Source organism: Rhea pennata, chromosome 5 (assembly GCF_028389875.1).
Source record: "Rhea pennata isolate bPtePen1 chromosome 5, bPtePen1.pri, whole genome shotgun sequence".
In the NCBI taxonomy this organism is placed as follows: domain Eukaryota; kingdom Metazoa; phylum Chordata; class Aves; order Rheiformes; family Rheidae; genus Rhea; species Rhea pennata.
Window position 1 is genome coordinate 52,340,833 of NC_084667.1, and position 14,799 is coordinate 52,355,631.

Here is a 14,799-nt window from a genome sequence, read left to right on the forward strand (position 1 = left end):
TCTGATATGCAAAAATATACACCACATATTTTGGCATAGCCTCATCATCAGAGCTAGACTCAGTTATGATAAACCTGTGTTAAAAATGTGTAACTATTTTAACTGGAGCTGATCAGAACAGCATCAAGGAATGATACAGAGAGTAGACATTAGTTTCCATGGTATTGTGTTTTGTTTTGGACACATTTTATGTCCCTAGTTTCTGTGGAATAATTGCATTTTCATCGTCTTGTCCTCAGTAGAACCCAATTTCCTTTAATTTTTTTCTTCCTACCCCCCCACCAAAAACAACAAAAAAACGCAGGAAAAAAAAACCAAACTCCCCCATTCCTTCCACTGACTCAACAGGGATATGTCTAGGTAGTCTACCATCGTGTTCCTCATTTATCCATGTTATTGTTTAGCAGGATTCTCAACACTCCTCCAAATCTGAATTAACTTCAAGTGTATGTCACAGTTCATCAACTCACATTTCACTGTTCTTAGGACTCAAGTTAGCCTTTAAGGATTTTCCCTTTTGCATAGCATTTAAACAGCAACTCTCTATTATGCATTCTTGTTCTCTTTTATACTTTTGGAGAATTCCTTGCCCCTGGAAGAAAAAAATATATTGGTTTTGCAAAATTTGTCAGACATTCACCCACAGTCACTTTAAAATTAATGCCAGCACTTTCTTAAACTATAATAATTTTTCTCATAATTCTCCAACTGATAGCACACTCTCTTGTGATAGCCTCTAGTATGAGCTTTAAAGGTCGGCCTACAAGGCACAGCCTATTTCTCCAATCTAGTGACTCTTCATAGCAATAAATAGATTCATTGTTTTTAGTAACAGAACTATTTCACTCTGCACTGTCAGCTCAGGTTAATTCTGCCTGGTGATCTGTAACAACATTCTCAATTTTTCCACCTTGTCTTGAACATCTCTACTGCTGGCAGGATCAGATTCCACAACCCTGATCTGCAGAGAGGCAATTATCAGGATAAAATTTCTTGAAGCCTACCACTACTGACAATTTTATTTTTTTTTCTTTTATTGTTGCACTTAAAAATGCAAAACCATAATTCAAATGCTCAAATTCCAGCTAATTTTTTTAATTATTAAAAATTATGTTACTCTCTTGCCCTCTTTATATTCAGTATAATCCTGGTTGTAGATCGATCAACTCACATCAATTAATGATTTCTGCAGCACGTTTTTGATTTCTTGCCTTAGAGTAATTTAGTTTTAGATGAACTTCTAATATGCCCCCTAGGCACCTGGATGATCAGAAATAATTTCCAATTGGACCATGTACATTGGTGTGTCATTATTCTAAACTAAATATTGCTACCCATTTTTACAAAGGTCTCGTACTTGTAACTTCCCTTATGAAAAACAGCTTCCATTTTTTATTACTCTTTTGGAGATTTTATGTTCAAATCACAACTAAAACATTAAAAGAAGATCTGTTCACAGTCAGCTGTCAAATTTGAAGAAGAGCAGGAGAATATCTAACAGGAAAAAGGTTTTCATGACGAGATTTCTCTGCAAAGTATCTGGGCTTCTTCTTGATAAGGAGGTATTTTGTCACAGCAGAACATATGCTTCCTTAGAAGCAGTTTACACAGCAGCTGTTTCCCCACCACCACCCCGTTCTTCTAGAGAATACCCTGGTCATGCAGAGTATGCAAGTTTAAGTAGTATTTCCTTTGTTATTTCAACATGATCATATAGCAGAGAGCAGGTCTTTTCACATATATGAGCACTTGGCTTCCTAAGATAACTTAAGCCTGCTTAAGGACCTACCTAGGATCCAAAAACCCAACCTTTAACAAATATAAAACTAGATCCACAGAAAAAATAAGCCATGTCTGTAAGCTGAGATACTCCATTACTAAACAGTGATTCATTTTACTTGAATTATTATATTCAAACCCACTCACAGCATTATGTAGCGCACAAATATAATAACCCAACCTTCAGAGAGCAGGCACTTCCCTGTATCTCAGGAATTATCAGCACCCTACAGCCCACAGCCACACAAAGAATGAGAAAAACCTGGCGTGCTGAAATCCTAGGGCTCCTTTGGAAAGAGAGCCCCTTCCCCAAGGCTCAGCACGCACCAGAGCATAGCTACAGCTGAAGGTGCATCAGTTCGCTACCATTATCTGCCACTTCCATGGTTGGGGCCCAACCACTTGACCACACAAGGCGCTATACTTTAAGGCTCAGCAGCCTTCCAAATTGTAGAGACTGAAACAGCTCAAATTTCATTGTAGTTTCCCTTTTATTCTTAGAAGGATGTGAAAAAGCCTGAAGTGGTTAGGCTACTCTACTCCTTCCACTTTTCCCTCCTAGGAAACTGTCTCTTGGCAGCTTCTGCCACCTCACGTTATCTGGCGCCTCACAGCATCTTTATCTGCCCAACTCCACTTGTGCAAAGACTGCAGCATTTGCCGACTTCTCACTCTCCCTCGGCTGGCCCTGTTCTCCTTCCTGCTGGATCCCTTACCCGTTCGCGTAGCAGGCAGTGGGAGCCCTCTGCAACAAAGGTCTGGGAGCCAATGACTCTATCAAAAAAACAGTTAAAAAGAATTCATTAATTAGGACAGGTGCAGTTATTCTGCATTCTGCTCAGCAGGACAGTCACTTTTAGTGAAACTTTCCTTAAAGTTCTCATGATGGTCTTAGTATTATAGCATCATGTGTTTCTGAACATAGTAGCTGAAAGTCACTTTGCTTTTAAAGTTTAAGATTAGTTGTACTGTGTTATAATGTCTATATTTAAGATTATGTAATAATGTATGTAGTGGGGAATAAATGTTAAGTTTGTTTTTATTCAAACACACTAGAACTGATAAAGTAATGATTTCTTTATCAAGAAGACAAAGAAATTAGGTATCAACCCTCCTCCCCACAATATCGTATTTGTACATAATTCAGACCACAGTTCAGGTTTAAGTGATCAGGCAAGTATTTACAGTAAAGAAGATCTAAAATGACTTTAACTCACAGATTATCTCCTCAGCAGTTCAGCCTGCCAGCTGATCAAGCACATGCCTTGAGAAAGGAACTGAAACAAGAGACACACACCTGCCTTTCACTTCCAGTGATCTTGTAAAATCAAAGTGGAGGGGGAATTTCTGGAAGAGAAATTTCAGTTCACAGAAAACACTGAACATGTTTTAAAATTTGCTGTATATCACATCATTTACAGTTTATCACGAAACTATGGTTTGCAATTAAAACAAATAAGACAGCAACTCCTTTTAACATTCTCTTTGTGTCTGAAGATAAGTAACTTGTCACTGTTTTAAAGGATCCTGGAGAACTTAGAACGAAACAGACTGTATAAACGCAGACTTGTTCAAAATCCTCGGCATGCCTGAGCACTTTTGATTTGGTCAGAGAAGCTTAAATCCAAATCATCTGCTTCTACAGTGACCTGAAAGCCACTTAATTTGCTTGATTAATTTTCCTAAAGTCCTCAATAAGGTGGTTACAATCAAAATGAAAGATTTCTAATACAGCTGTTGTGACAACATTACAAAAACAAATGCAACTCTGCTAGACAGGAAAATTAATCAGTATTAAGTGAGGCTTACATGAAGCTACTGCTGACAGATCTCCTTCTAATACTACGAATCTTCACCCTTCCCCCAGAAAAAAGTAAAACATCAATTTGATTTATTTTAATCTTTATTATAAACAATTCTGTAGTTTCCAGAATGTGATTACTACATACTAGATAACAAAAACATCCTTAGCTGAATCAGTTTCATCTTTTACTAGATTAAATCAGAACCAGAAAAACAGAAATATTTATTATCTTTTAGATATTTAGTCTATTGTAAGAAAAAAACCACATTTACAAATAATGAATTAAAGATGCACATTTGATCATATATACATAAGCAGCTGATGAAATTCTGGACAGACAGTTACAAGGAACTTTGCACATAAATAAAATTTTATAAGTATATTTCCTTCACATGTATACAAAATTACTTTGCTTTCAATACTGAGCGAAGTTCTCAGAGACATAAACAAGGATTTTCTAAGTGATCACGTATCACTCATGATGTGGGCAGTCATGCACTCAAGGATGTAATAATACAATTTACACAGCATTCCTATACAATTCTTAAGCTCTTCATATACATACTTACAAGTCACTTTTGTACATGAGATGCCATCTTTGCAACTGAAACGGCATCTCCCCTGAAAAGGCTGCGTTAATTCCAGTGTTTGTATAAAAGAAGTTTCAAAAGGCAGCACCACTTGGCTTTCAGAGCCAAGGGTCCACTGAGCTGCAGCTGTAGTGAAGGCAGTTACACTGACCTCTCTGTGCCTGGACAGTCCCAGTGAGGAAGGGTAAGATGTGAGCGTTGAATTCTAACTACGCATTGTACCTCTAAAGCAGGGCTGTGGCAAGGAGAATTGATTTTAACAGATCCGTGGCTAAAGCCACATGCTTTTGCTCTTCAGTTTTCTCTTTAAGCTACTGCAAGCATCTGGTTCTGTCTTCTGGGGAGAAGTTTGGCTTTTAAACCATGTTGAAAATATTGTCTAAGTTATTTATCGGGGTGGGGTGGGGCAGGACTCAGCAAACATGTGACCTGTGAAACTCTTCTTTAATGCAGATAGTAGGGGCATGCAGTGCTGCAACAACAGGGCTGGCCTGATTTTCAGAGCACCCTGCAGGCATCTCCTGGAGCAGCGAAAGCTCTGCACGTCTGAGAATCAGACAGACGCAAAGCCTGCTGTGGGATTAGGTCAGGCTTCCACTTTCTTTTAGGCACAATAGTGTCAAAAGAAGAGCCAGTGTTTGGCTCCTTGTTTCTTTTAATCATAAAAATTACTTTGTTCCACTAGAAAATAGTAGTTGGAGAACATTCAGATGAGTGTGCAGGTGATGCCCTTTAAGATCGGGCACAGTGTGTAGATGAACGCTATGCCAGACGTCGGCAATACCAAATATATATATATCTAGCTGCACCTGTGCCTTACACACACCCATATTCATACCAAACCGTCTGCTGATCCCCCTGGGGGTCTGGAGAGTCAGGAGTACTGTTGGAGCTACTTCCTCTCAGAGGCTCCTCCATAGCCCCAGTGCTGCATTCTGGTAGCTTACCCTGGCACCTGGTATGGAGGGCATCCCCCTGGCCTTGTCCCAGAGAAGTACTTCCCTCAGTGCTGCTGGGAACAACTCTGGTAGGGGTCACTGTGGCCACCTCCCCAGAACGAGAGGCTGACTTGAGCTTGACTTTAGAGGGAGTGTGTGGTGCAGATGAGTAGTGTTGCCCAGGGATCGCTCGCTCCTGTTGCTGCACATTCAAATTGCTGGTGGATGCAGTGGGTGAGGCAGAAAACTGATGGAGAGAGAGTGACCTCTCATCTTTTGGTGGGGCTAGGGAAAGGCGCCTCACATCAAGCTGCCGACAACGAGAATCAATACCTTGCAAGGAATCTGCCACCTTTGCAGACTGTGGCCTCTCTCTTAAGGTTGATTGGGAGCTAGTTGGCACAGAAACCCTAGAGGCCTGACTGACAGTGTCCTTGCCTCCATGCAGGTCTGCTGCTGTCTTCTGGGGGCTCTCCTGCCTGTACGCCTCTGGGCCGGTGGCTCTGAGGAGGTCTGCAGAGGCTAAACTAAAAGCCCTGCTCAGTGATGTGCTCCTTCGGCTTGTGGTTCCAGGCTGTTGCGGTTGTGCCATCTGCCGCACCCCACTGACCGGCTGGTGCTGTGGTGTGTGAGGAACCTTAAGGGATCCCTGGGAGTTTGTCAGAGGCTCAGGTTCAACTTGTTTGAGGTTTGGCTTCACATAATTCCCAGGCTTAGGCATTCTTCCTTCTTCATTACCAACGGTCATCTTTACAGTTGGAGAAACATGACTAGTGGGCATCTTAGCAGCCTCCTTTCTGGACAAATGAACCAACAGGTTTCCTCCAGTAGCTGAAGGCTCATTTGGTTTCCTAAAATAATCACTCAGAAAATCATCTCTGCTACTGGAGGTGTCCTGGTGTGAGAAAATATACAAATGACATATTAATGACAATTTTTGTGTAAAGAATCACACAGAACTTTGCAGTCAATTTTCTCCCCCACTTATTTGTGCAGAGGCACCCTAAAGACCCAAATATAACCATGGATTTTTAGATATAAAAGTTGGGAACAGAAGATAAAAATGCTTAAAATGGATATATAACTAAATCAAACAATTACATGCTCATCATAATTAGATTGTGACAGCCTTCTTTGCCAGGTTAATTGTCATAAATTAAAAAAAAATCATCACAGTAGCAATCTGAGCAGCAGCTCTTTTGCTTACTTTGACATCAGCCATTATCATCATAGCATCAATGCCATATTAATGACAGCCATTAGCATCAGCAGGTATCAGTGATGGCCTGTCATTTTCAGGGATACAATTCGTCTGGATAACACTCCACTGTAACAGCAGGGATGTAAGAGAATATCTAATACTGTGCTAGCATTGCAAGGAAGATTAGTTATTTCTTCATTCATTCCCCTCAGTTCTCATGGTTACTACATTTATTAAGGCTGCATGTACAACATACTGAAATACACAAAAAATAATTACAAAACTGGAGAAGTGATTGCCTGCCCAGAATTAACTTGAAAATTTCAAAGTCAGACAATTAACCTGGCTATAAAAGAAAATGTACAATGAAAATTTAAATGGGGATGGTTCATGCAAACCATCAGCTGCCACTGACTATTAGTATGAAGCATGCTGGGAATAGTTAAAGGGCAAGCTGTGCGTATGAATAATATGCTGAAACAAGCTCGTGAAGTTTATTTCTCTCCTCTTCTCTAGGCAGTATACTAAGGCTTAATATAGTCACTTCATTAGAGTCCCAAAAGTTTCTTCTAGTCACAACACTCATTTGCTAGAAGTGAACACTATCAGTGGTAAGTGATTAAAACACAGCTAGAAAATCTCTGTGCTGAACTAAATGTTAGAGTGTTAGGGTTATTTTTATTTCAAACTGCTGTGGTGCCCAATAACATTACAGAATTACCAATCCTCAAAAAATATTATGTTTATGAACAGGTACTGGAGAATACGAGCAATTAATGCAAGAGATCTGGTAGCTTTAGTCTTTAAAGTAACAGCCAAGAGTTACAATATGCTTACTATAGGTATTAATACACTAGCAAAAGCTGTGGTAAGTTAGGAGCTGTTGCCTTCATAGCAAGAACAATGGATACCCTGGGGATATACAGTGAAGTAGATCTCCTGTTTCCCCTGCCTGTTTTGTGCCTCACGCTGTCAGGACATGAATGACTGAGGACCGATTCGAGCGACTGTGAAGGCTCCTGATGGAAGGAAGGACATAGGGAGTGGCAAGAGGGATACAGTGCATCAGCTTCTAACAGAAATTGGTGCAATGAAATCATTTCACTCTCATTTAAACTGCGCCGATGCTGAAAAGGAACAAGGATGACAGAATGAAAATGAAGATGTGGTCAGGTAGTTACAGATGAAAAAAAGAAAAAAATTAAACATGTCCAAAAGCTAAAAAAATGTTCTTAGGATAACATGGTAATAAAAGATTTAAATATTGGTCTGAAACTTCAAGGACTAGAATTCACTAATGTCATAACATGGTACATCTCTGTTGATTTCAATACTGCTACTGAGGCATTCATGAAACAGGAATGTCTGTTCCCTTACACTGTCAGCGAATTGGCCTCAAGACATTAATATGATTGATACTGCACCACTTCACTACTAAACAGCACATCTGAGCAGTAAGTGACAAATGCTGTCTAGAAAACAAACATTTCATTTCTGACAAAGCACTTCAGCGTGGCATAGTCTTGCAGTCATTGAGCCAACAGAACAGTGCTGATCAGCACATAAACACACAGCAATGGGAAAGCATTGGGAATGTCCTTAATAAGGAAAATACTATCCCAAACGTGGCAACAGTATTTTCTGATCAGGACATGTGTTTTAAAAAAACACATTTTTTATTTCAGTTGAAAATTACTGCTAGTTTCCATTTCTAATAACAGATACAGCAGCTGAAAACTGCAGCTGAGAGCTCTGTGACTTCAGATGAATTCTATGGAAAGACATGTGGAAAGCTTGCCAGTTCACAAATTAAAATACCTAGAGCACTGAACTGGTTACATAATAGGAAAGTTTAATCATAAAGTCTTTGATTTCAAAACCCCCCAGCAGTTCAATATATATTAATTGCAATGAATTACCTGACCTGCTACAGGCAATATAGCAAAATAAATTAAGTTTGCTCTGTAAAACTTAATCTTAGTTCTTGCAATTGCTTCATTCATTGAATTATTGATTTGCAAAATTTGATTGCTTGGTGCAAGCTCCACAGGTATTTCTTAGTTTGCTTATGCCCTCATCCCCCTAGACCAGCTTTGAACAGTTCTGTGGCACTTGAGATGGGTTATCTACTTCTATTTACTTACACTTGGTGGGGACAGCCTGTTGCTCTCTTCCAGGAACTCTTCCAAAGTCACCATCTCACTGCCAGGTGAGGCAGACCGTTGCCTGCCTGTGTAAGGCTGGGCAGGAACACTCTTCTGAGGTATATCGTAAGAGGTTGAGCCATTCCTGTGGAAGGAGGACTCGTGCCTGCTGTTAGGGCCTAAGATGGCCGAAGCAGAGTGAAAGGAATACTTGTCTCGGAGCAAGGCTGGTGTCTCTCTGCCTGACAACACATCTTCACTGCTGAGGGTCTCAGTTCTACCATGGATATGGTCTGAGGAACCTGAGGAGAAGCATAAATGCTATTAAGAACACTGCTTTTCCCTCATTTTAGCAAGCTTTCCACTGAGATATGAGCTTTATGATACAAGGCCCTTTCCATGAAATTTTTCTCATTACTCTCTTCTCCCACAAAATTCAAGGAAGTCATAACTCTGAAAAAAATCAGGACTAGTGAATGTCTTACAGCATAAGTTACAGCAGTAACTCAGATAAGGAATCCTATCTGCGTGCCAAGTCCTCAACTGTAACTGAGGAGTAGAAAGAAATACTCTTTGCTTTCTTTCTGCCTTATGGGGAAGGTCAGTCCTGAGGTGTGAACATCTATTCCTCCAGGTTGTGTGGCTATTGTTGGCCTTCGGTAAGTGAAACAGCAGGAAGGAATTGATACAGAATAAGAAGTGCTCAAATAGGACCCCTTTACCACCTCTGTGCCACTACAAGTTCCCCTAGTTTTCATTGTGTGTGATCAGAGCACCTGAATCTGCCAGTGGTAAAGCAGAAAGTATATTCTGTCACAAAATAAAATCTGGTTTACCCTTCAAAGATTCAGGATTTTAGCACATCTATAGAACATGTTGATTCCCTACACAAAGCTGCGTAAAAAGAATGTCAGAGAAGTGTTTTTATAAAAGGATTTTGAATGGCCTGCTACTTCACACAATATGATGCTAGACTGATGCAAAACTAGACTTTATCTCTAAATTCACTCCTTGCAAGAATCAATTTTAGAAAAAAACTTCTTATCAGCAGTGCTTTGATTCCCCAGACAGCTGTGTCCAGATTACATAATCATAACAATTTCAAAACAACAGTCTTCAAATTTCTTTGGAAGGAAAACAGTATTTTGCATACAATTTCCTGTAATTTCACTTTCTGTGTGTCAGCACACAGCCTTAAAAGCTTTACCTTTCAAGTTGAGGGGTGAGCTACTGCTGGATGCGTTTCTACTGCTCTCTGAACTGTTTGGCCTGGACACTAAAAAACAAAAACCAGCATTTAACAATTTAACACGGAAAGCTTGAGTTTCATTATTTTCTGAAAGACTTGGCTATGGCCAGCCATCTGAAAATAGGACCTAAGTCACTTTAGAAACATTTAAAAACGCAATACACAGGATGGCAAATGTAAAATACACAGGATAGTGAAAGTGGGACATAGCAGAAATCATTCTCTTTTTTAAGTCAGTTGTTCAGGAACATCTTATTTCTTAACTCGTATTCTTTGCACAAAATTTTTTCTGCATTATGATTTTAAATCAATTATACACAGAACGGTACTGCTGTGCTGCTGTTCGCGTATCCTGTCCCGCCCTCCCTGCCAAAATTTATTTTGGGAAAACAGGCATTAAAAGCTTCAAGGGAAAAACAAACTATTTAGGTTCACATTCCCAAAATGCTTTTGTGTTACTACACCTCATTCCATCACGTTTATTTAACTAAAATGCTCTAGGACAGTTCACACGGATACAATAAAACACGTCTTAAGGTAGGAAGTTGGAGCATTCTTAATGCTTCAAACTTACCATGTTGCCTGGTGCTTGCAAACTGTACCTCAGGGGACTGCTCACATAGATTATCTTCCGAATTACAGCCTAGAAAGAACACAAAACTTAAACAGGCAGTATTAAACACAATCAGGTCAATCCTTCAGGCAAGTCTCCACAAATCATTGCAGTATAAGTGACTGAGATGACTGAGTGGGTTTACAGAGCCAGTATTGGAAGAACAGCCACCCTCCAACTATCGCTATGAATCACTGGGCAATGGATCAGGGGAGAACTGATTAATACACCCTTAATGTGGTCTCTCAAGTTGACAACATTACCTGAGTAAGGAAACCCTGTATCTGATCAATTAAACCACTGAGCAGATAAAGTAGGAATGAAAATACTCCCGTGCTCTGTCTTTTGTAATTGACTTCCACTCAAAGCCACATTTCATCCAGGCAGGAACTACAAAGTAGTCTGATTTGTACAAACTGGTAGATCAAATGCAGTGCACACCTTTCGGTCTGCTCTGGAGCCTGGAGATGGGGGTGGAAGTGTGCAAGTGAACAGCTGAGGTAGAGTAAGTCCTGGAACCCAGCTCCACACAGCACTGCTTTGCTGCAGAGTCTGCTGAGATTTCAACATTATCACTGCTGCCTCCATGGTGGGAATTCCTCTTTTGCTTTAGGTCCATTAGTGCTGAGGAAGGGAGAGGTAAACGAGTCAATGACAAATAGCATAAGGGACTTATCTTTATCCACCCATGTAAACATGACAAGCAGGCACAAAAAACTGCACAACAGAGGAGCTAGTTTTGCAAGCTTTTCCATTAACAGTTCAGTATTGGGTAGGAAATTTCTGCCACCAGTTTTTCAATTGTGTGCTCTCTGTAAGGTGTGGGAGTGACAAGGGCTGCTTAGTGCCAGTGGGAAGGTTGATATTATACATGCAACAGCTACTGTGAAAGAAGGAAGAAAAGGAACAAAGATGTGAATGCAGAAAAAATAATCGAGGTGTGAAATTTCTTTCACATTGTTCCTTGCAGGCACATTTTATAAGCACTTATTTCAGGAATTAAATAGAACAAGGAAACAGTAACAAAAGTCACACTCTTACTCAAAGAGAAATATTCCTGATTTGGAAATCATCTAACATGATTGACATACTAATACAGCACTTTTCATCTTTGCTGTGATATGAATCTACTCTCTACAGGGTTAAAACTCTGCTGCTCTTATGATGGCTTTGCTGCAGTCATTTTTAGGTGTAATTCCTGGGCCCTTAGCAGGAGAGCAACAAAAATTACCTGCTAGATTATTTAAATTTATAAAGCTGAAGATATCTTTCCTAGTGATGAGGCAGATTAATTAATTTCTTCAGTTTGTATACAACAGTTGAAGATACATACAAAATAGAAAATTTAAAGGATTTAGTATAGCAAACAGCTTTAATGAGATGCAAGATACTAGTTTCCTATGTATTTCTTCAAAGAACATGTGTAATTAATAGTAATTAAATGCTGAAAACAAGCAGTGCACAGTGGTCAAAAACAACTTGCAGAAACAAAAGACAAACAGTTAGTTTGAAGCACAGAGCAGCAGCAAAGCTGTATTAGAGAAAATGGACCAAGTTACTGTTGACTTACATGGCTCTTGCAAATGTGCTTCAGAAACAACTTTTGCTACAGTCTGTGCAAAACCTATATAGCACAGGGCCTGCGCTCTCTCACAGCATTGAGATTTAGAGTGCTCTTGTAGTGGCAAGCACAGGCCAAAGTTTGGCTTCAACAGTCTGTATTTCTAACGGACTTTGAAGATGCAGTTAACCTGGCATCTATGGAACATGCTAACTGTCCCTGAGATAGAGTCTCTACAAAACCAAAAATGCGCAGCAACAGGCTGCTGTGCCAGCATCCTTGGTCATGCCACGGAGGGACCATTTCTCAGAGTCAGAAGGGAGGTGAGGTTGTCTGGTCTCTCTGCTGAGCTCCCCTGTAAGCATACTGCCTGGCACTTCTCCAACACTGAAAGGGGTCTGAAGCCTCACATTTGTTTCAGAAACCACCAAAGTGTGGCTACCAGGCATTAACTGTTCTGAGCAATAGATCCATGATGCAGGTTATTCCCATTTTAGAAGAACAAATTTCTTCTTCCACAAAAAAAAAAAAAAAAAAAAAAAAAAAAAAAAAAAAAAAACACAATAAGAACAACAACAAACTCTCAAAATCAGAACAGCAAAAACTTAAGCCTTATGCTCAATCCAAGATGAATTTTCATAGCTGGAACTGAAACCTCTCTCAACAGGAGGTTAGAATTCAAATATCAAAACACCTTGTGGCGAATAATTTTACCAGCAGCTTCTGCTCTATATTCACAGCTAGACTATTTGAAAGCAGACAATGATGTTAAAAAAAAAAAAAAAAAAAAGGCATTTTTCATTTAGCTACACAGAATATTGGAAACTTCTCCAGTTCTCCAGTATTTGAAAGTGCTTATATGTTAGGCTTGTATTTTAGTAGGATTAGAACATTGTAGAAAGCATAGCAACAGCAGACCAGTTCAACAACTGGACATGATGCAAGTATGATTGCAAGAAAATACTGAAGCGCGTAACAACTTCACTTACTTATAACATGCACCACAGCCAATATACATACGCAAACTGTATGCCATGAAGTCCCCTAAGTGTGCTGCATTGAAGAAATGATCCACAGTGTGCAACAATGATTCATCTTCTACAGGAAAACTTAAGTCCATGTTCACTAATCTGTGCTTTTATTTAGAGTATTGTAAAGACATGCTGAGTGTTTCCTATAAAGTGTGCGTTCTTTTAAGGTACATGAAATTTTTTAAAATATTTGTCAGAAATAAATGAAGATAAATGCTAAAGAAAAGGTGTTAGATATCTCCCAATTCCGAGAAAGAGAGAGGTTCATTAGGAGAGGATGGGATGTCGGAAGATGACCAGAACCGGAGTCGATTAGAGAGAGACTGATGATTCGATGGAGACTTAGGAGTCTTTTCTTTATCCTTGATTTTGCTTCTCAAAAAGGCAATCTTTTTGCGTTGTGCAGCTAAATTGTTATCACCCAGGTATCACAAAAAGAAGAAAAAAAAGGAGGGGAAAATTGTAAATAAAACTTAAATGCTTTAAAACAGATAAAGAGAACACATTTGGTGAAAAATGAAAAAGGCTAAACAAAGACTAACACGCATACTTAGAAGACTCAGATTAACACCTGGTACAATAAATATAAATAACTCCTTTGAGAACTAACTCTAAGATCTTCCCAAATACATCTTTATTAAAAAAAAGCCTATGCTACTTAGTATATATTTGAGTTTCCTTGATGTCCTCCAGTCTTTATTACTGATACTCATAAAAATCACAGAATCATCACCTCAACATAAGCATGTTTCACATAAAAATCAAAGACAATGAAGCCTCCTGAGAAATTTCCACTATCTAGCACTTAGTGAGGGCTTGGTTCTGGGGAAATGCAATCCCAAATTCCCAGGTGGGAACTCTGGATGCATGTCGAACACATTTAACATCTCCTGGAATCATATGGATGATTCAAGACATGCATTTTAAGTGATTCAAAGATTTTTAAGAAATAGAATGAAGAACGGGGAATAAGAAAAACTCAATGAACAAACAAACAAACAAAAAAATTAAACCAAACACACTTGGAGATAACAATATTCTAGCCTCCTCAACTGCTCACTCCTCTCCTGTCCCCTGCCACTTCCCAGTGAAAAGTAGAATTTCTTAAGAACTAAATTCAAAACTGCTTCTTGAAAAATATTCCTAGAGGACAAAAAGTTTTATAGGGAAACGACAAGAGTGATCTCAACAGAACGTGAAGTTTGGGGTAATTTTATTTTGAATGAAGATCACTGTTTATTTTGAATAACCTAAAAAAAATCCTATAATGAGGAACACCTGATTTACTGTTAAATCAACTCTGCCAAAACAGAAAGAAGAATCATTTCATCTTCTTTATGTTCCCCTTAGTGTTCCAAAAAAAAAAACCAAAAAAACAAAAAAAAACAAAACAAAACAAAAAAAAAAAAAAAAAACAAAAAAACTCCCTTCATTTTAGAATAAAAAATTCTTAATTTCAGGTCAAAACATTTTATCAATCACCAAAATAATTAGAGATTATTATATATCAGCATTTTCGAAGTTGTTTCTTTTCTACGTGTGCCATCTCCTGGTGGTGGCTGTAAGATCAGCTATTACCCATTTGAAGAATAGATGTTAATGAACAGTAGTATTACCTGGACCAGCTTTAAACTGCTTTCTTGCAAAGCCACTGTAAATGAAACACTCTCACAAATTTATTTAATAACATGCAATACATTCAGACAAACCATGAAACTATGTACCAAAGCACAAGGGTCATAAAAAAGGTAAGAAGAAAAAACACAATATCAGTTTACTAAAAAAGAGATATAAAAAGGGATGAAGTACCAATATATTCTATATACTAAACCTTTCAAAAAAAAAAACAAAACAAAAAAAAAAAAAAAAAAAAAAACTTGTTTAGCCTG

At 38.8% G+C, this 14,799-nt stretch overlaps 1 protein-coding gene across 5 annotated transcripts in view; it reads right to left on the minus strand.

Annotated features, from left to right (window-relative positions):
- Positions 1–3,689: 3,689 nt before the first annotated feature.
- CCDC88C (coiled-coil domain containing 88C) overlaps positions 3,690–14,799 on the minus strand; it is a 97,857-nt gene continuing 86,747 nt past the window's right edge. The window contains exons 26-31 of one of the 5 annotated variants that reach the window (XM_062576125.1): positions 10,760–10,942; positions 10,280–10,348; positions 9,664–9,732; positions 8,457–8,758; positions 7,224–7,331; positions 3,690–6,006 (exon numbers count right to left, since the gene is read on the minus strand). In XM_062576125.1, the coding sequence (XP_062432109.1) occupies positions 4,990–6,006; positions 7,224–7,331; positions 8,457–8,758; positions 9,664–9,732; positions 10,280–10,348; positions 10,760–10,942 (1,748 nt within the window). In that variant the 3' untranslated portion in view covers positions 3,690–4,989. Of the gene's footprint in view, positions 6,007–7,223; positions 7,440–8,456; positions 8,759–9,663; positions 9,733–10,279; positions 10,349–10,759; positions 10,943–12,998; positions 13,317–14,799 lie in introns of those variants that run through there. The other 4 variants (XM_062576124.1, XM_062576127.1, XM_062576126.1 and 1 more) reach the window with 4 other exon arrangements.